We start from the raw sequence: 27,086 nt of genomic DNA on the forward strand, positions 1-27,086 counted from the left end.
CACAAAGTTGGATTACCTGTCTATAGCGGCCACCTGTCTATAAAGGCCACTTTTTCCGTCTCCCTTGGGTGGCCGCTATAGACAGGTTTGACTGTAGATGTATGGATAGATGCAAGTGTGGTTGATTATACGTTGTACATTATGAGTGTGTGTGTGTGTGTGTGTGTGTGTGCACATGTGTATGTGAGTGATTGTGAAATTGCAGGGCCTACCGGTAAGGTACATATAGGCCTATATCGCCTTTCTCTTGTTTGTTTGTTTTGTTTTGTTTTGTGGTTGTTTTTTTTTGGGGGGGAGGGGGTATTTTCAAACAGCTTTCTCAGGATAGCCCCAAATGTCCATGGTTTTATTCTTTTAGTTACTTTTATTTATTATTTGCACAAATCTGCAGCTGGCATATTCTTACTGTAGGCCTCTATGACAAATAGTCTATTGCATGTTTCTGTGAGCACTCGTATTTGTGCTATTGTATTAATTATTATGACCATACGTGGTCGGACCGGACAAGTTACGTGACCGGACGAAAAATTTACTACCACAAATACAATAAAATCCCATAAAATAAGCATAAAATAAAATGGCTTTTTTTGAATACCGGTACCCGGTACCAATAACTATTTTATACCAATTTTTTAGGTACCGCTGGGTAACTTCTCTAAAGCAGAACTCGGCGATTTGTTTCATGATTTGTCAACTAGAAGAAGCGCGCAATATTCTATCACACGCGCAATGTGAAACTTGTGCTCGTGTTTGAGTCAGAAACAACAAACTTCAATGTTAATCCATTCCCATAGACAATACACGCAGGCTGGCCACAACGTTCAAAATATATTTGCAAGGGTTTCAGTTAAGTTCTCTAATTACCATGGTACGACAAAAATTGATTTTGTTCGCTTTGCTTTGGAAGAACTATTAAGTATCATTTTCAGAACCTCATCATTGTGTATACAACTATTGTAATATTTTTTATTGAGAATGCCTATGGCAATGTGAAAAACTCATCTATTAAGTGTTCGGGTCACAACCCCCCATCATACTACCCAAGCTCAGCAGTGCCCCTCACCTCCCTCCCCCCACCTCCAAATTTTGATACATATCACAAAGGAAAGGATCTAGTCTCTACCTATCATTCTTATCAGTATAACAACCTCCGTGGGTTTTGCACTTTCCCTAAAGTTATGATATTTCCTCTGGAAATGTAGTAAACTCAGTTGGCCATAGCCTGGGAAGAGAGAGAGTGGTGCACCAACAGAGGGCCTGCGAGTCGTACGAGTCCGTTGCGAAAAGCTGCATACGTAGATATGAGTATTTGGGACTATATGAGAAGGTTTCCCGAGGGTCGTTCGACTGCACTGGTAATGTATTGACAGCGCTTTATCCGAGCTAAATTCTCATACTATGACAACTTAAACACGGCTTTCCATTGTTGTGATGAAATACAGAATGCTTTTAACACTATCATAATAATGTACAACATGTTTTTCTAGATGCATTAATTTCATGTTTCGCCACTTTTTTTCGCTGTGGCCAGTGTGTGGGCGGAAGTTTTTCAGCACCGCACAGAGACGCCGGTGAGGATTTAATTTATAAAATCACTGAGTCTACCATCTAAATCCTTGGTAGTATAGTGGTGAGTATCTCCGCCTGTCACGCGGAAGACCGGGGTTCGATTCCCCGCCAAGGAGGATAACTTCATTTTTTTTTTTTTTTTTGGATCCTTTTTTTCTTTTTTCCCCCTCTTCTTTCCTTTTGGAAAGAGTTCCTTATGTCCCCCCCCCCCCACTAAATTACATTTTTTTTTTACTAATAATAAACTAAATAAAGGTTATGCCATTTATGGGAAGACTTTTGAGACATAACCCTAGTATAACCTTTATTTAGTTTATTATTAGTTTAAAAATAGTAATTTATTCATTTTGTGCAAATTAGTGGGGGGGGGGCATAAGGAACTCTTTCCTTCCTTTTTTTTTCTTTTTAATTTGTCGTCTATCTTCTTCCTTCTTTTTTTTTTTGCGAAATATTACATTTGTGTTGTGGGTACTATAATTATTATAGTTGGTATATAGGGTTTATAATATACTGGTATATGTTCAAGTGATAATGGCGAAGATGACAATAAAAACAATGATAACAATGATAGTATAATAAATGAAATAAGTCATGATAACAATGCATTGATATATAAATCTTTTCTTCACATACGTCAAAATATATTTCTAATCACTAATCAATATTCAGCGTAACTACCATTGAAAGATAATTGTCATAGCACGATGTACAAACCCAAAGTGAATTTATAAGCGGTGACGAGTCACCATAATTATTTTTTTCTAAACCCGCGCTTCTCATTTTTTTTTTCACCCGCTCCCCACTTTGGTTTCAAAATTTTTTTGAGGGCCAAGGCCTACATATTATTATGTAGGCCTATAGATCGAATACATTTTTTTTAACTTTTTTTTTTTTTTTGGGGGGGGGGGGGGGGAGACGTGGCCCATTTGGGAGAGCCTCGCGGCCCACTGGTTGAGAAGCACGGATATAAGGAAAACACAATATTGGAACTACATTGTATATATAAATACAATATTATGCGTAATGATGATAGTAATAAAAATGATAATAATAATAATAATGATAATAATAATTAACATTTTTACCGCACTTAATACATAGTTTCTAAGCGCCTTACACATATCATAATTATATCAAAACATAATCTTACATTAATCATTCAGCATAATAACAAACTCTATAATATAGGTTTTCCCGCCCAATTTCATGAGATTTGCATTCGAATTAATGACTAGGCATTCAAATTCAAGGGATTTTTGTCACTGCTCTACTCTCACGGTTCATTTTAATTCTTTGAGTATTCAATTTCATTTCATGTCATTCCTTCTAGATTTCATTTCATTCAATTTAGAGAGAAATTTATTCAATTTAACGGCTCAAAGTTGGCATTTTCGCGCCAGCTGGATAGACGTTCAAATTCGCACCAAATACCAGTTTCAATTTCATTTATAGGCACACAACTTCGACCTTTGAACGTTCAAATTCAATTAGCATAACCAAGTCCTGTAATTCATAGGCATTTCTTACGAATATTCTTACGTTGATGAATGGTTATTTCATCAACGTTCAGTGTTATCATTTCAGTTTCAACATCTCTTTTTCATGTTTTTTCATGTTATCATTTCAATTTCAACATCTCTTTTTCATTTTTTTTTTTTTTTAATTCGGCTAGTTTCACTTTACTTCTCCATCAAAATATCACATTATTTTACAGAATGGTTAAACTCCGACTTTGCTAACATAATGAGAGATCACATGAGAACACCGATATGTCAAGTGTGATTGTTATAGTCGTATTACAGATTTTGTTTTCAGTCACGTTATGAGGTGTGAAATGTGTGTGAGATACATTGCATTGGGATATTCTTTTACATAATATTCATAATTTCGATGTTCAGTTCCTCAGTCTTTTCAGCGGTCGATCTGATGACGCGTCAGGCACCTTGGCATGTACGTCTGAAAGTGGTTGCACAGCAGCACCGTTATTCAAACAGATGGAGAATATACAAAGAACATGAGCAGCAACGAAAAACACTGCCCAGATGCTGTAAATGTTTGCCTATTCGTTAATTTGAATTCATTAATGTTCATCGCCGCTGTGCTGGTGCGAATTTGAATGCGTTTCACGTGCATTTTCAATTTGAACGCGCTGTTTGCACGTTTATGTGACAAAATCAGGAATTCGAATGCTGATGAAATTAAATTGAATAGACTACTTAGCTTTTTGAATGTTGATCTCGGTGATCATTCAAATTCGCTCGAAAATGAATTCTGGCATCATTAAATCGAATGCAAATCTGATGAAATTAGGCGGGAAAACCTTTAATTTACATTACTTGATATACTCTGGCAACTGTGTAACTGAAAATATTCATGTAAAACTTTGTTTTTCCGAACCTGTCTTACTTTTTTTTTCTTTCTCTTTTATACAGAAACACTTTTGTGCATGACTGTGTTTGACTTTTTATGCTGTTTTGTTAATCGTTTTGTTTTGGATGTTTATGCGGGCTAGTGTTTGTTTTTGTGGGTTTTTTTTTTTTCATTTCTAAATAATCTTATGTTAAAATTGCATACTGGGAAGTACATGATTGAAGTACTCCATCCCTTCTCTCTTTCTCTTTGCTCGACCTCCGGGTTTTGTACTAAATTCTGTTGTCATTATACCAGACTAATGATTTTCTGAAAAGATCGGTTCATGCACGAATGCACCTACATTTAAAGGGACTGTACAGTACTGGTCGAGGTGGGGATTCAGGTTTATAACATATACTAAGTGAGATAATGAGAAACCTCTTATGGTATGAAAGGGCATATAATTTTCAGAAGGATTAAAGGTTTATTTGATGAAAATTGGTTTTCAAAATGGCTGAGATATCAAAAAAGTGATAATGATAATACTATATAGGCGACAGGCCATGCCTTTTATTTATAGGATCTCTTTGTTTCACCTTGTTTTTGGATATCTCAGCCATTTCAAAACCGAGTTTCATCGAATAAAATTTTGATACCATTAGAATATTGCATGCTCCTTGACATCCCACAGAGTGGTTTCTGAATATCTCGCAAAACGTTAAAAGCTAATCCTCACCTCAACCAAAACTGCATGTAAAGTCCTTTTAATTACAGTAACGTGAACCCTGTTACAGTACGGAATGTTTTCGACAAATTTGCTGTCCTCGTTGCATTATTGGCGTGAACGATTTACGAAACAGAATAATTATGACAAAGGCAAATATTATTAACATTGTGAGAGCAATATATGTCTGCTATAACTCTGAAGTATATGCCCTATCTATACTCTCACGATCAATATATGTCAAAATGGGCAATGACGTAAATATTGGAGCGTGCTGTATATACGTCTATAAACGAGCGAACCAGCAGGAAAAAAAAAAGGTAATGTGCGTAGGGCCGCCCTTATGTTGACGCTTGATATCATGTGATGTGATTTTACACCATGCACCACAAGGATCTAGGATACGAAGTCCAAAGGTATTCCATTTCGCCTCATTGGAGTACTCTTTTATCGCAGCGCACCGTCTCTACTCGACTCCACGAAAAAAAAAACACTAACGTATCGTCACTAATCATCGACTGCATTGAGTTCAGTTTCTCGTTTTTTGCAGAATTTTATACGCCAATTAGTTGATACGTCTGAAAACGCTCTGACAAAATGCCGGTAAGTTTTCAATGTCATATCATTTAGTTTAGCCGTTCGTGACTCTTGTGTTTACTCTACTGTTCGATACACGGTGACATTACGATACACCTCTAACCCATGTACAACTACTGCGAAGAATAAGCGAAGAAAAGTTCTGAAGAGCCCTCAACAATATGTAGAGGGAACAATATACTTAGTAGGTTGCAACTATCATATAGGCCTATATACTGTAAGTCTTTGTGACTGTAATCCTTACTGATCACGTTGGCCACGCAACCCGAATACTTTTTAATGGGTATAGTATAGTGTGTGTGTGTTCGTCTACAACGCGTTCTTTGCATGAGAAAAGGAGAGTTGTTTGGTATGCCGCGATATAGGAGCGAGAGGAAGTGTATGCAACAGCGAGATTTGAGGAACAGTATGTCATATGTTTATTAATATTATATTAGGCCTAACGTTAACGCTGAACGAGTGTTAAAACGAACTCCATGCAGGGTTCATGTCTGCATGGCCAAATAGTGCATGCTGATCGCAGTCAATAACTCAATAATTTTGATTAGATGTAAGATACTGTTGTCATTGTGTCCTAAGAATATATAAGTATTGAAACAAGTTCACGCGGTTGACTGCAGATTCATCCGTAATTATGCAAGTCTGAGTTTCATGCAACCTCCATGAGGTGTAATAATTGCCTGATGATTGCACCTCATGGAGGTTGCATGAAACTCAGAGTTCCAATAGCAGATGAACCTGCAGTCAACCGCGTAAACTTGTTCCAATAGGCCTACTTCTGTGTAAAGCTCTTCCTTGGAGGATATCGAGCACTCTTCATAGAAGGATAGAATCACCCAGTATTATATATATATATATATATATATATATATATATATATATTTCGACTTTTCCATTCTTGCATGTAAGACCTTTGAGAGACTTAACATCATTATTAAGGGCTTTTTACACTTGTAAATTTTTGCTTAGTCCCGTACCAACGGTGGGACTAGGGGGGGGGGGGGGGGGCTTAGCCCCACCGTTGGTACGGGACTATCCTTAGCCCACTTTCTGTTTACACTCGTTTTTGCCAAAGTGGGCTAGCCCCACCGATAGTCCGGTACTATCTGGCCCTGCAAAGGGCTTTTTACACTTGTGTTTCTTAACCCCGGACTTTCTCTGACCCAGGACTATCGTTAGTCCCGTACCAATTTTTTCAGCTTTTTACACTCGCCAATTAGTCCCGTACTATCTCTTGTCCGGGGCTAAGGAGAAAACTGACCTTTTTACACTCGTATTTCTTAGCCCCGGACTTTCCAAACCACATGAATATTCATAATTACGCTGTGTACTGTACACGTACACGCACGCACCGGCAGCACTTGATTACCTCGTTTCTGATTGGTCAGTGAGGGTCGCACTTCGTCTCCGTCGCTTAGCCCAGGATTATTTTTTCGTTCTGTTTACACTCACTTGCTTGGCACCGCAATTGCGGTGCTAGCACCGCAATTGCGGTGCTAACCCCTGCTATTTTGCAGGGCCAGATAGTACCGTACTATCGGTGGGGCTAGCCCACTTTGGCAAAAACGAGTGTAAACAGAAAGTGGGCTAAGGATAGTCCCGTACCAACGGTGGGGCTAAGGCCCCCCCCCCCCCTTAGCCCCACCGTTGGTCCGGGGCTAAGCAAAAATTTACAAGTGTAAAAAGCCCTCAAAATAGCAGGGTTAGCACCGCAATTGCGGTGCCAAGCAAGTGAGTGTAAACAGAACGAAAAAACAATCCGGGGCTAAGCGACGGAGACGAAGTCCGACCCCCACTGACCAATCAGAAACGAGGTAATCAAGTGCTGCCGGTGCGTGCGTGTACGTGTACAGTGCACAGCGTAATCATGAATATTCATGTGGTTTGGAAAGTCCGGGGCTAAGAAATACGAGTGCAAAATGGTCAGTTTTCTCCTTAGCCCCGGACAAGAGATAGTACGGGACTAATTGGCCAGTGTAAGAAGCTGAAGCAATTGGTACGGGACTAACGATAGTCCTGGGTCAGAGAAAGTCCGGGGTTAAGAAACACAAGTGTAAAAAGGGCTTTAGAATCTCTTGTACAATAACAAATAAAGAGTATACAAGTTGCGGTGGTATAGATGTTTTAATCGTTTTATTTGTTTTATTTCCGTAAAAATCAACATATTTCATACATAAAGGTCCAGTAAAGAAAAAATACATACGGAGGGTAGCCCATTTTCAGTAGTGACAATGACAGTCACTTCTGGTCTTCCATGGGGCCCTGTTCACAAAAATTACATACAATCAGGGACTGACGATAGAATAAAATATAACACAAACACAAATAGAACGGTACATACATTACTACATTGTATGACTACATAAAATACCATAATATTATTACACATTGTTCAAAGGTTTGGAGCATTAAAAAAAATCAAGTGAAAAGGATTTCGGTTTTGTCTAAATTGAACTTAAAAAAACCTTCAGAACTTAAAAAAATAGATCTTGTTATTTCTATTGTAATATCATCATTCGTATCATCAACTTCAACAATATCATCATTACTATAGAATGCTGATAATGATTGTTACAGTATTATCATTCTAATTGTTATTATCATTTGTTATTATTATAATTATCATCATCATGATCGTCGTCTTCGTCGTCGTCGTCATCATCATCATCATCATCATCGGTATTGCTAATTTTTCATGAATTTTTATTCATTTGTAGGTAGGAGCGACATTCTCTCGTTACGGGGATAGAAAGATAGAATGCAAGAGAGGGGGAGAGAGAGAGAGATGGAGAGAAAAGAAAAGAACAAGAAGGAGAAGCACAGAATTGAATTTTTATCACATATTCACCAGCTGAAAGAATGAGACATAGCAAGATTATTTTGTAGCACAAGTATAATCGTTATGAATATGGAGCGTTGGAACATTTATATATTACTTCAATAATTTCCGCAGCATTTTCATATTCCCCATATTCATATAGAATATGTTTATTTTTCCATGGGAAAATATCTCGTAAACTTTGACAAAAAGGTCAACCCATCGCCATTGCGGGATTTCTTTCTTTGTTCAATCATGTTCAATTACGTTTATGTATATGATTCCATATCATTGTAAATGATTAATCCCAAAAAGAATACGGGTTAAAATGACCTGATTGTATAAGTGCAGTGCCAATTTTTGTGTAGCTAGTTAAAAAAAAAAGGTGCGTCGGTGGTTCTTAATTATTGTTCTTTGGTATAATAAAGGGGAGTTTGCTATCATTTGGGGCATGGTGAATATCATACAGTCATGCAATATGCCTCTCAAGAAACGAATTACTCTAATCATGGTAAGTATTGATTAGGGGATACGGAAGAAGAAAGTACATATACGACTGGCATGAACCGATACATGTCTTGTGACTTTTCAAAACTTAGTCACAGCGGTATACGTAACACATCCGGAAACAGCCATTGAAGGTACCATGGGATATCTCACACTGTAATTGCGCAACTGTGGAGAGCATGATGAATACAAAACCACACATCTTTGCATGCGGCAATGGATCATCACAATGAAAACTGTTTTCATGTTAACGAAGTGAAAGATAGTCTTACAACAGGGATGGTTACAACAAGATGAATTTGACATATATATTTGCTGTAACCTCACTCTGAACACATGACATGCAAAGTACAATAGATACTAGCTGTTGTAAACGCTGTTATTAATGACCTCAACATAGAGCGTCTTGCAAAGCGCCAACGCAGTCATTACAAACATCACATTCCTAACCTGTTCTCAGATAATGAAAAAGATGCAAATCCTTCTTTTTTTATCATTGTTAAAACATGCAAAAGGTATGTTATTTCGTTATTTTCTTTGATAGCTTACAGCTGTAAATAGTCTAGATTCCCTCTGAAATGCCCCCAAAGCATGCAGATGATAAGATAGCCGGTTCCGGTTAGTTTTGTCTCACCTCCCTGGTTTCATTGACCCAAGATAATCCGGCAGACTCCAGCTTAAAGTCTCCGATTCTGTAACAAATCAGAGCGTTCCTTTCACGAAAGGGATTACAGGTTAAATTGCCTTAAAGGGTAAGTATTTGTTTTGGTTGGGATGGGGATTCAGGTTTTGACTTTTTGTGAAATAACTTAACTTAAACCTCTTGTATATGAAAATCCAATAAGGGCATGTACAATATATGAATCTAATGTCTAAGAGGAATTAAAAATTTATTATTTTGATGAAAATCGGTTTTGAAATCGTTTATGTATAAAATCTAAACCAAATAAAACAAAGGTTCCTATAAAGGTGGGTCCCTATTTTTGTAAGGAACTCATCGTTTTTGGATTTCTCAGCCATTTCAAAACCAGTTTTCATCAAATAAACTTTTAATTCCTGTTAGAATCATAATATGCTCTTCATTTAAAAGATTTATAATTATCTGACAAAGGATTAAAACCTGAATCAACATCTCAACCAAAACTGAACCATCCCTTTAAGCTTCGTCACCACAATCTTGTGCATTAAAAATTCCCCCCCCCCCCCCCCGACAGATTATATTGGCGGAGTGGGCAAGGTAGGGGCCTCCACCAGCCTATCAAATTTAAATGTGTCTGAAAACTGAATCTGTCTTCTTTTGTGACGCGTGGTGTAAAATAATGATCACCATCAGAGTGATGTATAAAGCTCGATTGGTGTGTAATGTAAGTTACGATTCGAAACTTCATAAAATGTATGCGTGTCTACAACGCAGAGGCTTGCACGCTGCAGCGCCTACATTAGTTAGTAGTCTTCTCTGATGACGACTGGGCAAATACTGGCACAAAATAATGTGTGCTTTCGGTATTAGATAAGGGGTTGAAGTCCAAGTGGAAACCAATATAAACTTGCTAAGGAAGAAACTAGAAAAATGAATGTAATTCAGACAGAAGTGGCCTAACAAACATGACGTTGTCAGGACCGGCGGAGCGTTTTCAAAAGTGTGGGGCGTGTGGGGAGGGCACTTATGGGTTTCATGAGCTAACAAGCAAAAAAAAAAAAAAAAAAAATGGCCTTCAGCGTAACTTCTGGGTGCCACTTCCGGGTTTCTTCAGCTGACAAGCAAAAAATAGCAAAAAAAAAAAGAAAAAAGAAAAGAAACTGCGCAAGAACATTAACCCTACCGCGCTCCACACTTCAAGGTCTCTATACCTATTTCTTTCTAGTGCTACTTACGCACTTCCGGGGTTTAAAAAAAAAAGTGTGGGGGTGGCCAAAGTGGTGACACCTTATGTATTCCGTTGTGTGGTGCAAAAAAAAGTTCCGCCGGCCAAGCGCGAATCGATTCACGCGAGCGACTATTCTGAAGTAATCATGGTAATGAACCGAGTTGCTCAATAGACTAAACACAGAACCAAGTTGTTCAAATCGTTTTGAAGGTATTATTTACGTACAAGTTCGTTTCGAAAACAACCCATATAAGAAGTTATTCAAGGAATCCATACATCACAATCATGTTGAAGAACTGACAAATATATACTTGGTATATCAAAAACATTTTGTTCGATGGAGAAAAAATGTATTAGATTGAATTGTAAGTGAAGAAAATGTATTTTGTATGGATTGTCATGAAACATAAACACACGCACATACACACAAATATACAAAGGAAACGATGAAAGAGATATAGCTTTAAAAGTATTGATGACTATAACGGCTATATTTAAAGATTAAAAAGAAAACGTTGAAAAACCAAAATGAACCACCTTAGTACAGGTAGAGTGAGAGCTAGACATTGCTATAGAGGGCTATATAGAGACACTTGAGTTGTCACTAAGTAGAAGAGTTGGATGGTAGACCGTAGAACACAGTTCCATAGGTCAAGGAGAGATCTAAATACATGACAAGTATATGCAGTGGGATGTCGTTATATCGAGATCGTCCGTTCCAAGTGATTTTTCTCGTTATATCCGGACTCTCGTTGTATCCGAACACGACTGTGATCTCTATGAGAAGTGCAGAAGAGTTCAGGGAACAAAATCTGCTTTTACTGTGCACACTCAGCGTCATCTAGCAATGGGTTAAAAAAAAAAGAAATCACGATGTAAGCTCAGTTCAGTTCAGTTCATTTTTCTCAATTGCAACAAAATCAATAACATTCAGTGTAAGTGAAAGTAAAGAATTTCAACGTAAATAAATTAATAAAAAGGGAGGTAGGCCTACATCATACTTTAGAAGGGAATCATGGAAAAATGATGCTGATGATAAGAGGATGGAGATGGGGAACCTACTGGAAAGCCGACATTCCGACATTCATCAGATAATGTTGAAAGACATGTTTAAAGGGATGGTAGAGTTTTGGTGAGACCTAATTTTAGGTTTCTAACATTTTTTGGTGAGATAATGAGAAACCTCTTATGAAATATGAAAGAGCATGTAATTTCATGAGGAATTCAACATTTATTTCATGAAAATTGGTTTTGAAATGGCTGAGATATTCAAAACAGAGCGATTCTAATAAGTGTGGGACCCACAATTTATTACGATCGCTTTGTTTTACTTTGTTTTTGGATGTTTCAGTCATTCCAAGCCCGATTTTCTTCAAATAAACTTTGAATTCCTCTTAAATTGGTATGCTCTGTACTATTTCATAAGTGTTTTCTTGGTATCTCGCAAAGAGTTAAAAGCCCAATTCTCATCTCCACCAATACTGTACCATCCCTTTAAGGAAAGGGGTGGGCAAATGAAAATGCGTAATTAACCAAAATGTTATTTCTGGAGAAAGAAAACAGAAAGAATATCAGGTTTGATTCAATCCATCTGGAAACAGAACGAAGTCCCCAATGAAATTATTTTTAGTAACACGAAATTATTAGAAAATACGGTTGAAAGAAATCGTGCCATTCACGTCCAAAGAGTGTGGAGGTTTGATAGCGTAGCACAGACGCCACATGATTAGGGAAGGGAGAGGCAGTTTCAATAAACGTGATATTTAAAGTTTTTTTATTTGTGTATGGAAAGGAGAGTACATCATTGCCTTAAGCATGTGACTTTGATATTACGATTTCATTTAACACTAATATACTGACATTACGATTTCATGAATAATGTGAGAGTTTCATCGCAACTGATAGAATAAGGTGCCATTTTAAAACAATTTAAGTAATTTATCATACTAGCTATAGCAAAATGAAACCTTTCCAGTGATACCTCACTTGTAACGTGACATGGAATATTATTGAAGTTAATTGAATATATACCGTATATTATTGTTTTATTATTTTCTTCATCTTAAATCAGATTTACTGGCGAATCTCGACTTTTGAAGAATGGATTGCACGTTTTGTAATAAAACTCTTCACACCATGATTCTTTAAGACCTTAAGACTTCCCTAATTACTTTTATTCTACATGTTCTATGTCCGATCAGTCAATTTAGTTTTGTTTTTTTATACTAATGTGCTTTTTCTTCTACAGTTCGGACATCATCACCACCATCACCACCACCACCACCACGGTCCCCGCCACCACCACCCGCATCATCACCACCACCATCCCGGCGTCGGCGTCGGAGTCGGCCTGGTAGCCGGAGCTGCTCTGGCTGCTGCCGCCACGTCTCGACCAAAGCCCGCACCGCCCAGGACCGTGGTGAAAGAAGAAAAGACCGTTGTGGTAAGTTGGACTCAGTCTCGAATCAGTATGAATACTTCACAGCCGCGTCAAGTGAAGGTCAAGTGAAGCGAAGGGATTCTGGCGCCATTTACAGATTTGTGGAAAAACAAAGACCAAAAAAAAAAAAAAAAACCACCCCACAACAAACGATCAAATCAAAATCAGTCAAGGTAACTCAGAAAAAAAGTACAGAGCTATTCTTGGCAAGTCCCTAAACAACTGTACTACAATATGTCCCCCCTCCATAAAAGAAAAAAAATAATAATGATAATAATCAAGAAAATATAATATAACAAAAATCAATCGAATTTTTGCATCAATAACTTCAAATATGATTAAACTGTCTAAATGCTATTTCAAGGTCTGAAAATATAACATCTTATCTATATTTTTTTAGAAAACCCCATAGAAGTCAATTTGGTTAAGTGGTCACAGAGAAATGTGAATCGTTGTGAAGCATGTCGTGGATGTGATTCTTTCAAGTTTAGCACTTGGATGCTCTTGGAACTGCATAATAATGTGTAAACACAATAGACAGAACTTGGAGGGAAGGGATCCTGACATTCTCTACAAAAATCCTCATTTCTCTTTGACCACTGAAGCAAATCGGATGGGGTTTTCTGCAAGACGTGGGTAAAAAGTTATAGTTTCATACTCTGAAATTGTATTTGCGGATTATCATTGCGGAGGGTCCCGTTTTGTCATTGTTGTTGTTGGTTTGTTTGTTTGTTTGTTTGTTTGTTTTGTTTTGTTTTATTTTGTGGGGTTTTTGTTGTTGTTGTTGTTGTTGTTTTTGCTTTTGTTTTGTTTGTTTGTTTGTTTGTTTTTTTTTTTTTCTTTGGGGGGGGGGGGGGGACATAATATTACGGTATAGGCTCTAAACAACATACTTGTGCAACTATTAGGCCCGAATCAGTAGTTGTAGACAAATGAATGCAAACTCTAGGGTTGATTGAGACGGGCGTTCAGGTTTTCACATTTTTTGTGTGTGAAATAATGAAGAACCTGCCATGAAAATAAATTATAAAGAAGCTATAATGCTAACAGATATTCAAAATTCATCTGATGAGAATTTGGTTCGACATGGCAGAGATATTCAAAAACAAATGCGTCCTAATAAAATTCTTCTTAAAATTGAATGCTCTTTGATATTCCATAAGTCATTTCTAATTATCCCGCAAAAATTTAAAATCTGAATCCCCATCTCAACCAAAACTATACCATCCCTTTAACTTAAAACACACATACACACACACACACATACACACACACACACACACACACACACACACACACACACACACACGCACACACACACACATCCAACCAAAGTCCTGAGGTTTCCGATCCGAGATTCAACGCGACCGGCGGAGGGGTTCTGTTGACCAAATACACAAAACAAAATACCCCCCTCCACAAAAAACAAACAAACGAAAAAACAAACAAACAAATAATCAAACAAGCAACAACAACTACCCTTGACCCCTCCCCTGCCCCATTCTAGGATCCATTGTACATGACATTTCGTCGATACTGTTTCCTTTTTCTTGTCCCACCAGCATTCTGAGAGTCCCAAAGCACTCTATGTTACATGTTGGTAAAAAGCATAAATTCATGTACATCTGTAGTTATAAAAAGACATGTGACGGCCTACATGTTTGTAAGTTTGTACAAAGCTTAGATTCAATGCCGCCATTTTGAACTGCCGTAAGTCCTATTATACTGTGGTTGATACTTGCTACGTATTACAATTATTTAAACTGTATAGCCTAGATACAGCTCTACAGGGACCAGCACTGAGTATGCCTCCACATTTGCACAGTCTGTCCTCGTATATATTATGTGCTGGTAATATAAGGTATCTTCTTACATCCATTTTATTGTTGTTATACAAACAATGGGAACAAAACAACGCACAAGCATTTTATAGAGCATACAAAACCTCAAGACGTCTTTAGGTAAAACAACCAAAAGAGATTGCCGTCATTTGAACTTTCAGTCTTCACTAACCTGTTGCCAATTTGCAATTCACCATTTTAACATCGCTGCAAGATATGTAGACGCATCTAATCTCTTTGTTCTTTTGAAAGAAATGACCTGTTTAAGGTATTTATACCTCACAGTCTTGAGGGACAATGCTCCAGTAATTATCATCTTGTCACCTCTGAATATCACTATTAGATTATACTTTTATGCATCGATACAAAGGATTTTCAAATAATGACGGCAATCTCGCAGTTACAATTCATGCACACATTTTTAAACACATACACTTTGTCATAGGTTTTTTACAAAATATGATGTGTACAGTTCGCGTTTTGTTGTTTTTGGTGTTTTTGTTATCTCCACCAGTGCAACGCTATACGCTCTTAGCATAAAATTAAGCTGTGCTATATACCAGCTGTTAAGCCCGACCAAGACAACCCTATTTGCGAAGGTTTGAATAGTATAGTTTTTAACAATACTTTCTATAATGATAGTGGGGATTATAATCATTATAAATTATCTAAAAGTCTGAAGGGTCTCACTCCTCTCTCTCTCTCTGTCTACGTGTCTTTTTCTCTGAATAGAACAGACAAACAAACAAAAAACACATTATTGTTAGATTTCGAGGATACGGGAAAGGTGGTATGATTATCACTCGGGATACATTGTATTTTGCTTGACAGTACGTGACAAACCCAACTCCAACTGCTGCCGCCTATCCAACCGGATCCCAGCCGCCTCCACCTCAGGGATACCCGTATCCGCCGCAACCCTATCCGAACCCTCCCCCTCCTCAGGGCTACCCATCAACAAGCTATCCGAGTGCTCCTCCACCACCGGCCGGGTATCCGCAACCGCCTCCACCACAGGGGTATCCGCAACCGCCTCCACCACAGGGGTATCCGTACCCACCACCCAGTTATCCGCAGTGAGGATACAAACGAGGTGATCTTCCGAAAGACATTTTATAGGCCTACTGCTAGTACTGCAACATTGGGCATTTCACTGGAGGTTTTGCTTACGTTTATTTGCTTATTTTGTCGTTATTTCGCCTCCCCGTCTGCACTTAATATGACTTACTCTTGCCCCGGTCACACTGGCAAGACATGGCAAAGTTTACATGATGTTTAATATTGATTTCCATGTTTTGCCAGTGTGACCGCAAACTTCCCGAAAAAAAAAAAAAAACTCACCACTTAAACTGGAGAAATTTCCCAGACGCCGCGACCAAATTAGCTTCTCGTAGTTATTATGTGCAGTCGAGTCTAAACGCTGGCAGATAAAACTTCGTAAAGTTTATCACGTGACCAGTCCACCACCTGTTTGTGGGCGGTGCCTAAAGCGCGTGCTTATTTTGCATGTACGAGGGCGCGTGCGTTCTTCTTTGTTGCGCATGCGCACCAGTGACCCTAACTTTGAGAACTGAAACTTCGCGAATTTTGGCTGTCAGTGTGGACAGGTGAGCTAACTTCGTAAGGACGCGATGTTTTACCAGTGTGACGAAACACGAACGAAATTCTGCTTCAGATTTGAAAGGCAGCACAAAATGATAACGATGATAACACATGACAAGTTCATAATGCAGAATATGACATAATGCCATTGCTGACACCCGCAAAAACCATTTCGAGGTATATCAGTGGCTGTTGTTTGTGTTGTTCTACTTCATTTTGTTCTGATGAGCTTTGTCCTCGTATCTGATGAATTAAATGTGTGTACCCAAAAGTAAACCCCTTCTGTGGAAAATTTGCGCAAATATATCATTTATATAATTTGTATCATTTTTTTTCTTAATTTCTCAGATGAACTTTGAACCTCACCCGAAGCGCCAAGAGTTACTGCACAGAAGTGAAGGCTGTCCCTGGGTTGTCAAGACCTGTCCAGCTGGCATGATATACGCCAACATCTTTCAAATAGATAAAACAAAACAAAACATAACATAAAAGAAAAGGAGACAATACATGACTGAATGAAGGAGTCTTTAAGAATCATAAATTCTGTAGATTTATACATTAGCACTTCCTTCTCTTTCTCTTCCTCTCTTTCTGCCCTTTTCTTTCTCTCCCTTTTCCCCTATCTCTTTTTCTTCGTCTTGTTGTCATTATAATGATTTGCTTCATAGATTACACTCTCACTAATCCATCATATTATTATAGTTATGCTCCAACTCCTCTCTATTTCTCTCATTTTGTGCCTTTTTTACCTGCGTAAACACCATAAATAATTCTCTTGACAAAGTTATGACAAGGAGACAAATTAAAACGACTTGCAAAACGATGTGAAATCGCTTTCTACATACATCAATCAGTTCATTTGCCTGATATGTCCCCTGATTATGACACATTTAATGAATGAATTGAATGAATGAATGAATGAATGAATGAATGAATGAATGAATGAATGAATGAATGAATGAAAAAAACGCCTACAGGGGATAACATGATCAACATGTAACATAGTGTCGATTCGCTGTGTAAAGATAATGATTCACATGTATTTACCATTTCAAAAAATATAATTTCTGTTGATAGTTCTTCATTTATTGTTTTTGCAACTATCTTCATGAACATACATTTTACAAAGAAAAAATATTATTCAAGACAATGTGAAAGTACTATGTTGCAGTTGTTTTGTAAATAATTCTATATACATTTTATAATTGCTGAATGTTATTTCCGTACTACGACTCAATCTATCAGTCACGATGTATGGACGTGGTTATGGTAACGTATCTTCAAGATCTTACATGTTGCTAATTGCAAGAATCATGATTTCTTGTATCATAAATTGCGGCTGGTTTTAAGAATTCCTCGAAAATGGGCATACAAGTACTACATGCATGCTGCTATAGCTTTAAACATATAGTTGTATTTACAAAGAATAGTTATTATATAAATCATGTTACGTCGGAACAATAAGTTACAGGGCTGTATGATAGTATGTTTAGATTTTACGAGTTTAGCTCAATTTCACTTTATTCAACGCGGCTATAGTCTGGCTTTTAGACAATCTGCCTGTACCATTATCGCTTCCCAGCATGTGCTGGCAAACAGTCTGAAAACCAAACTAGTGCGGCTATACTGCAAATGTCGATATGATGCTTATACGAAGGCTATGGCATCGAATATGAAATGCCTTACAGTGTTTCTGATTTAGTGGATTTGATACAGGGAGCTCAACATTTAGAATTCGCTGTCTATCCGCGGAATCACACAGTTTTTTTTTTTGTTCTTTTTCTTTGTTTGTTGCTGTTTTGTTTTTCGGTAATTCGCTTGTTCATTTAAATTGATTGAATAATAAATGCAATTACAGAGTACCAGTCATTTTATTCTCGTTTTCGATGTAACGATCGTGTGTCCCGTGACGCAAACAAGAACAGAAGAGTTTGTTCGCAAAAACCGATAAGTCCATTTTTGAAGATTTTGAAGTACGGTCTCTGTCATAAAGTACAAAATTATACCTTTTAAATGATTATTGGTCACTACATATAAAGGTAAATTTTTGGAAGCAAACATTTTCTTATTATTCTCTTTATTTTCCTTGACCTTTAATCGCAAATATCTCCATTTGGCAAATAATATGTACTTATCCGTTTTTGTGAACAAACTCCAGAACGATAGACCTGATTATTAACGACTAGCTCACTATACTCGTTGTATCATATCATCATTTTATGGTTCGTATTCTTCTATTGTCGTCCATTTCGGGGAAATTACATCAAATCTTATGTTGAACTGCTTAAATAACTTGCTTACAAGTGGGGCTAAATCCAGTATTTATCATTTTGGTATTTCTCCACAGGCCTAGAATAGATATTAACCATGTGCATCAAACTGACTATTGTAGGTTAGCCCTCAACAGCTTCAGGAAATTTGGTAAAATCAATGTGAAATCCACGCTTTCTTTTAAAACGGCATATTTTGCTCGCCTGGTACCTCCTTGATTATATCCAACACTTTGCTTTCAAAAAAAAAAAAAAATAATAATAATGACCTACATCTACATTTTATCCATCCTGTATCCTGATTGGCTAAAGCGAAGCCACCATTGGCTATCGTGACCAATAAGAACTCAACACACAACCAGCTGTGCATAATACTCTGTGTGAGGATGTTTTATGAAATTAAGCCCGTTATATCAGCCATGTCAAGGATGATGATGATGATGATGGTAAAGAAGGTGAAGATGGTGATGTTGACAGTGACGATGGTGGTGGTGGTGCTGAGATGATGATGATAACAATAATGAAGAAAAAAACATGTTGATGTTTAAAATGTATGGTAAACCCTCTGTAAAGAAGCATGGATGGTTGCTGAAGCTCCAATTTTGAATTGATTTTAGGTTGTTGTTATATCAGACAAGGTTTCTATAGCTATTATGTGAGTAAACAGTTTAAGCAGTTAGTTTCTTGGTTTTTACCCCTACTATTTCGACCTGTGCTATTTTTATGCAAAGCCTGCCGAGCTGGTCTTCTTTTCGCAGGACATTTTTGCCATAATTGTGCACTGCGTGTAATCTATTATAATATATGTCACGCTATTTTGCTAACTCCGCTTCTAAAAGTCAGTGATAGGGGAGAATTTTGATGGCGTCCCTTCCAAAAGCCCGTGATAGGGGGTCAATATCCTAACCCATTTCCATCCTTAAACATTTTTGGTAAAGGGGTTGTATTATTTTTTTAAAAATTTGATTTATTGGTTTCTGTATCATCATTGTACATGCACATTCATGTACATACATAAAAGAAGCTGTTCACAGAATATTATTTCTTCATTGCCTTTGCACAATGTACAGCAAAACGTACAACAAACATACAACAATGAATAATACAGTGGGGCTACATCTACAGAACGAGGCTACATTTATATATTGTGGTTGACCGCCGAAGTGGAGAGGAGGGGGCTAGACAGACATTCCCATTTAAAATACAAACAAACAAAAAACAAAAAACAAAAACGTGTTTGATATGGATTCAGAAGACAGAGAGAGAGACAGAGACAGACAGACAGACAGACATACCGGGAAAGAAAGATAAAGAGATGAGAGCGAGAATCTATTGTTTGTGTTTTCATGAGTTGCCTTTTCTGCTTTGTTATGATATCATTCTTACTTTAACCGACTATATTATAATGCAGCTGGAAGAGAAGCGGTTGCGATCACAAGTCATCTACATAGTATACAGTGTATTATTAAGATGGACTTGACCATTGCCTGCTGCTGCAGCTGTGTATGGCTAAGTGCGCCTTCTGCTCACCACGCAGTCACCATTGGGTGGTGAGTTGGCTCAGTCGGTAGCACGTCTGCCTCACGATCTTAAGGACCCGGGTTCGAACCTGAGTCTGGACTGAGCAATGTTGTGTGTAATCATACCGTCCCCTCTAGCAAGAGGCAAAAACACTCTGTCCCTCGGATAGGACATAAAATGGAGGCCCCGTGTATGAGAGAGTCACAACTCATGCACGTAAAAGATCCCGCTTCATTCATTCATCGCAAAGAGCAGGGTGTTTAACCCGGTGAAGTGGTCCCACCTCACATCCAACTGTACCCCATGGAAGACCAGCTTAGCATAGCTGAATATGGGCTATCCAGCCATGTTCTGAGATGGAAAATGAACAAACAAACAAACAAACCATCATAACGGCTACCGTCAGAGGGCGGAAGACACCTTATACAAGTTAGAGTGTGCTGACTAGTCTTGCACGACTTCCTCAGACGCAGGCACACGATCAAGTATAGGTAGGCCCCAACATACTAGCATACTAGTACTCTTCTAAGAAGGTCTTGGCACTGATTCATGCTAAATACCAAAATCTATCCTTTGTCTCTCCGTCAAGAGATGGCGCAATAACTCATGTCACCATGACGACGGATACTCCTTTTGGGTTGTCGACTATGACTGCATGTAGCTTATACTTTGGTAAATCGAATTGGTATTTAATAAAAAATGTCGTCCAGACGACATGCATTTTTTGTTTTTGTTTTAAAAGTCGAGTTGGCTGGAAAATCTATGTGGCCATGGCAACAAATAAAAGTTAATAAATCGACATGGCAAGTTAATCTTGACATGTCGACAAGATCGTGGATTTTCAATGTTGACTATAAAAGATAAAATAATGATTTATTTCTTGCCATGTCGTCCAGTCGAATGGCACTTCCGTATCTATGAGGGCGTGTATGGAGCGAGCATCGATGGAGTTATCACACGTGAGTCTTTGGGATAAGAAAGGGGTTCAAAAGATGGAGTCACAACAGTCTTATTCAATTCAAACCTATGTTTGATTCCGCCACTCAGAATGTTTTCATTCATTCATTCATTCATTCATTCATTCATTCATTCATTCATTCATTCATTCATTCATTCATTCATTCATTCATTCATTCATTCATGTTTTATTTATTTGAAGAGTGTACGTGAATGTGGAACTGAATATGCCTCACATATTATATGCCTACACCATGTCTCATTGCATAATAATGACCAACCACTCTCTACCCGTAACGGGAGAGACTATGTCTGAGTGTGAATAATGGTAATCACTTTTCGCCATTCCATCCAGATGTATAAAAATAAGCGCTAATAACATGATGATAAAGACAATTGATGCGCGAACAGAACTGCGCAAAGATTGATGAAAATAATGGAAATCAAAATTACTCGCCCAGACATGTCCGGGCACTAATCTGACACAATAAGAACTGTAAAATAATGTATACCATTGTCGGAATTGATCGGAAAATGAAAATATCGGCTCTAAAAGAAGATGCAGTTTCAAACACTTTCCCAAACCCAAACACTTTCACAGCGAACAGCTTCGATTTACTTTTTCTGGACGGGATTGGAGTTATTTTATAAAAATCATGTTTAATTTTATACTAGGTGAAATTTTATTTCATTTATTCAATTTGATAACAAGCCAACCATATACAGTGTATCCGGACATCTTTTGTACATAAAAGTTGACAGCGGTTTGGATACTGATAGCATAGTAAAAATTTTACACTATTAATAGCTCGTGAACCTCCTGGCCCATTGTGAGTGCAATATTATTTTCAAAATGACACTGGTACATTCCCTGACACGAGAGGGCAGCAGTATAGTGTTAACCACAGACCTTTCTGTGGTTAGGGGCTAACTCAAAAGTGTGTAGTCTTAATGATCAGACCCCTTAATGACGAATGGTATTAATATTATCGGACTTGAATAGGGCCTACCCAAGTTTTATGGCAGTTTAAGTGACAAAGATTTGTTTGTTTGTTTGTTTGCTTGCTTGATTTGCTTGTTCTGTTCTTTTGTTTTGTGCAGAAAATTAAGACACTGAATATCATCAAGTTATTTTTCTCCATTTACTTTTAATCACTCCATCCCGTTCCTGCCCTTCGGATTGCATGATTTTTTTTGATGTATTTTAGAACTCTAATTCTAAGCTTTCATGGAAGTAAAATCTTAATTTCTGACCCCCCCCCCCCCTCTTTCAACTTAAGCTATACATTAAGGTATTATGAAGAGTTTGTTTGCAAAAACCGATAAGTCCATTTTTGAAGATTTTGCAGTACGGTCTCTGTCATAAAGTACAAAATAATACCTTTTGAATGATATTGGTCACTAAAGGTATCTTTTTGAAGTTATGGTCAAAAGAAGCAAACATTTTCTTATTATTCTCTTTATTTTTCTTGACCTTTAATCGCAAATATCTCCATTTGGCAAATATGGAGGGGGGCGCTGTGGTATAGTGGATAAGACTCCCGACTCCCGATCGGAGGACCCGAGTTCGAATCCCGCCCAGTGCTTTCGTCCTTGGACAAGATATTTTACCCACTGTGTCCCTCTCGACCCAGGTGTATAAATGGGTACCTGGCAACGCTAGGGTAATAATAATAGCAGGGCCCTCTGGTAGAACAGTGGCAACACTGAAGAGGCTACCCTGGGTAAATAAGACCTTATTATTATTATTATTATTATTATTATTATTATTATTATTATTATTATTATTATTATTATGGACTTGTCGGTTTTTGCGAACAAACTCTTCACATACTCTGAAATTAATAGAAATACTATTCAAATGAAACCCAGATAATCCTAGCACATGTGGATTTAGCCGTCATGCAGCAATGTAAGTTGTGAATAACACCTCATCGACAAAGTTTCAAGAAAATCGGGCTATCCGTTCAAAAGTTTCAGTACCACCAATGCTTGATGAGAAGACTGCCACAGATCATGACGTCACTTAATGAGTACGACGTAAAAACAATAATAATACAGAATTTTGGATTATGCAAATTCTGTATTGATGAGTATAAAATCTGTGCATGACAGAATATTGCTTGGTGCGCCAACACAGGTACATACGCGCGCTGACATGTAAAAGGATATACAATGAGTATCTACTTCACGACTGATTTGCAAAGTTTTATTGCGAAATGAGCTAAGCGCCGTTTTTAAACATTTCAAAATATACGTCCACCATCAGACAGAGCAAAATTAAACCTTTCCGGTACCACGTACCTCACCTGTAACATAAGAAGGAATGTTCTAGAAGTTATGATGAAAAATATCCTGTAGTTTCTATTATTTTCTTTGTTTTTACAAGCTTCAATCACAACTATCTCAACTTAATAAGAATAGAGTTAGCTCTTTTTGCGACAAAACTCTTCTTTTTTTGTCGAAGCTACTAAGTATTTGCTGTGTCAGTGTACCTTGGCTTGTTTCTCTAATCCATCATTGCAGAGACTCCAACCCCAAGCACCTTCTGATCTGGGGAGCGTTTCATCAACGAGTTCGTCGGAGGTTTTCACCGACAAATTTGCTATCAGCCAATCAGACGCAAGGATTTCAGTAGCTTTTAACAGTTGTCGGTGTAAATCACCGACAAAAAGTTTCATGAAACACCCCCCTGGAGATTCTCCCGCCCGAAACCCCTAGCAAACGGGAGACTCCAACTTGATGTGTGCGAAGCGCGAAGTTCCTAGGGGTCTAGATGTTCTCTGGTGCTATCTAAGGCTTATTTTTTCAACATACGATAGCAATAAGTAAGAAATCCTTTCCACCGGGAGACACAGAGACAGGGCGGGAGAAATCAAATCTCAAGCGGGAGAACGGGAGATTTTGCAAAAATGGGCTTTCGGCGGGAGATCTCCCGTCGAAAACGGGAGAGTTGGAGTCTCTGTCATTGGTAGGCCCTATAGGCCTATTATGATACGCTTTCTCTCTATCTCTTTCTTTCTTTCACACACAAACACACACACACACATACATACGCACACACTACACTTTGTATTAAAAAAATATGAATTTTCAGGTGATCGTGAACGAAAAAAAAGTTGATTTCACAACATTATTCTGAATACAATAACATCTTTCTTTGACACTGGGTAGAAATATTGTTCTAATTATCTTAAACATATTGTACAGTTTCAAATCTAAAATCGGTATTTTGAGTATTCGCAATTGAGTGAGAAGATATATATTTCAATATAATTATGTCATGTTCGGGACAACATAGAGGTAGGCCTATAATAGTAGTTTCGGTCTGATGATTTTAAAGGAGCACAACAAATTCCCATTTTGAATTTCATACAATACTTGACACGCTAAATATCCAGGGAAGGTCATCGAACACAAACTCTTCACTGACCGGGATAAGATTCATACATACAAAGTACATGTTTATGAAAGGTAAATAATATTATGATGGTGATATAATCGAGAGACAAAGCCAATGCGAACAGATCAAAGGGAACTACGGAAACGCGAGGAGGAGGGCCGGTAAGTCAGCGGTAATGTGAAATTTGGCCCCCGTAGAATTTTCGAGCCCGTCTTCCTAGCATACCCAGCGTCTAACCGCATACTAGTACTCCCGATCCCGCGAGTATGCATGGGTCGTACCACGGGCGCATATCACTGGCGGTATTTTTAGAATGGTTGCCGAGCGTTTATATTCAATTTAGGGGAGTACGTTCTGATGGAGCTGTGAGGGACAAATATCATGTGATATATCCACGGTGCGCTGCATTCCTGTTGTGGACAGTGGTGGATTCGACATACTGAGTAATCAAAAGTCGTTTGAAATGTCTTTGGAAACTGATCTGGACATAGGCCAGAATTTATTTGGGATATTGCAGTTTATTCACCATTCTCAACTCAACTTAGTATCAGTAGTCCCTAATAGTGAGATTGATAATAGCAACATTAACAGTAATCAGTATTTTGAGCAGATAATGGTAGTGCATGCATTAAAGCTTCTAACTACTAGTAGTGGTTGCGGTATAGACGGGAAAAAGTTGTGGCAGTAGTAGCGTTAAAGGCTGTAGGAGCCAAGACGAGAATGTAGTTCAACAGTAGGCCCTAGAAAAAAAACAAAAAAAAACAAAACGAAAACAAAAAAATAAACAATTCTTAAGATGACTACTTCACTAAAAGTAATCCCCTCATAACCATGTGACACATCATTATTAAAAATGACAGGGTGTCAGATTATGTAGACATACCCTTCGAAAAAAAAAAGATAAACAAAACATTTTCGAATTGTGTTAACATGGTTCACATGCCTACGGGCCATAGTAAATGTATTTACTTTTGTGTGCCCTGACCCTCATGTATTGTATGGTGTGATTTATTTAATGAAATGTTCTCGCAGCCAAAAGGCTGAATTGCAACATTTGTTCACACAATACATAGTTGATTAAAAAAGAAAGTATTTGCAATTTTCAAATCATTCATCACTATTTAAAAAATAACAATTAACATCATTTACAACATTATTCATTATGAAATATATTACATTCACTACATTCAACACACTGTACGTGACGAATAAACATAAACTGATAAAAAGGGAACCATGCGGTTACTTCCTTTTCTTACATTGTATTCACATCTTTCCCCTCCCTCTCTCTCACAACATTGTAGTCTCCATTCATTTCATTTTCATTTTGTGTAACGTGTACAGTACAGTATATCCTTTGTAATGTTCATTATGGTTTTTGTTTCATGTTTGTAATGTTTATGATATGTATCCTATATTCTTTACCTGGTGGAATAGATAATAATAACGATAATAATAATAATCAAAAGGTGGAAGAATCCCAACAATTTCAGATGGCAAAGTCTTGGAAAAATTCATTCATATTTTTTTTATTGTGGGCAGGTCACGAATTTATCGCTTAAAGTGTTTTTGACTTAAAACAATTATCATCCGCTCTAGATTTTTGTGAAAATTGTCCCCTATTCCAACTCAGCAAGTCGACATTTCTCGAGATCTTTTACACACTAAGGAGGGACTCCTTAGTGTGTAAAAGACATTCACCTATTTTTGAGTGGACTCACCCTGACGTCACGGTATGGCAGCTGATCGATTCTCGGATCGCGAAAGGCGAAGACATGTTGATTAGATGGCGAAATGCTGAAAGAAACACACGGGGCCAAAACAAGACAAGAATTTCGGCCACAAAATGCCCCGTATTGACGCGAGATAGTTCCAACTCTGATAAGAAGAAAGGAAAAATGTGAGAAGCAACACTCAGGATATTATTTTAGTGGAGATAACGCAAGATTCATACGTGAAGTGGAAAATCGGGTAACTATTTGTGTAATCTACAACGTGCTTGTACGTACGGAATTCGTCGCTGGGGAATGTACACACGCGAGCCTCTATTGTTCGAAGCCATTTGTACGCGGGATTCATAGAAACGGAATTGTGGATGATCGTGTGTCGCCGTCAACTAGGGCGATGATTTCAAGATCAGATCGTCGAAATTTTATTATCACATGCAAGGTAACGTATACAGTCCATGTAAACTTGTCTTTGTTCTTGTCGAAAGCAAGAAATAGTCTGGCGTTGTTTGTCATATTGCCCCCATTATGTGACCTAAATGTTTGTGTACGTTACTGCACTGCGACTGCTTACATGCATGGATATGGCTCCTCAGCAATACCATAGTGAACTGTGCTACTGTACTGCCATGCACTGTGTAGGGCCTACTGACTGACAACTCTAGTGCACTCCCACTGTGCTGTGTTGTGGTGCAAAGAAGATGAGTTGTGAAGTTCTACTCGTGATAACAAATATGCAAGATAAAAAGAGAGAATCCACCGATAGCACTGGCATCAGCTGACTTTAAGTGATTGGCAGTGATTATGGCAGTGATCGTGTAGATGATGTGGCCAAACAGTACCACAGCGCGCAGCATTCACTGTTGGGTAGTGACCATTAGTGTTGCTGT

The 27,086-nt window shown here is 37.9% G+C and overlaps 2 protein-coding genes and 1 non-coding gene across 3 annotated transcripts in view; all 3 read left to right on the plus strand.

Annotated features, from left to right (window-relative positions):
* Window positions 1–1,613: 1,613 nt before the first annotated feature.
* On the plus strand, window positions 1,614–1,685 carry Trnad-guc (transfer RNA aspartic acid (anticodon GUC)). Its single transcript has one exon. It is a non-coding gene; the product is annotated as a tRNA-Asp (tRNA).
* Window positions 1,686–5,109: 3,424 nt separating this feature from the next.
* LOC139726677 (uncharacterized) lies at window positions 5,110–16,765 on the plus strand. Its single transcript, XM_071637664.1, has 4 exons — window positions 5,110–5,248; window positions 12,684–12,878; window positions 15,548–15,809; window positions 16,667–16,765. The coding sequence occupies exons 1-3, from the start codon at window positions 5,243–5,245 to the stop codon at window positions 15,794–15,796; spliced, it is 450 nt and encodes a 149-aa protein (XP_071493765.1). The 5' UTR covers window positions 5,110–5,242; the 3' UTR covers window positions 15,797–15,809; window positions 16,667–16,765.
* Window positions 16,766–26,265: 9,500 nt separating this feature from the next.
* Window positions 26,266–27,086, plus strand: part of LOC139726688 (homeodomain-interacting protein kinase 1-like) — a 72,268-nt gene continuing 71,447 nt past the window's right edge. The window contains exon 1 of the mRNA XM_071637674.1: window positions 26,266–26,638. Coding sequence (XP_071493775.1) covers window positions 26,632–26,638 — 7 coding nt within the window. The 5' untranslated portion in view covers window positions 26,266–26,631. The remainder of the gene's footprint in view (window positions 26,639–27,086) is intronic.

Source organism: Diadema antillarum, unplaced genomic scaffold (genome assembly GCF_040938485.1).
Source record: "Diadema antillarum isolate AM-2024a unplaced genomic scaffold, OU_Dant_1.0 seq00000096_RagTag, whole genome shotgun sequence".
In the NCBI taxonomy this organism is placed as follows: domain Eukaryota; kingdom Metazoa; phylum Echinodermata; class Echinoidea; order Diadematoida; family Diadematidae; genus Diadema; species Diadema antillarum.

What these genes read in the sequence shown, in the direction of transcription:
- LOC139726677 (XM_071637664.1), top strand. An exon ending in AAGAAGAAAAGACCGTTGTG is followed by an intron (nt 12,879 to 15,547) that starts GTAAGTTGGACT and finishes TTTGCTTGACAG; the next exon opens with TACGTGACAAACCCAACTCC.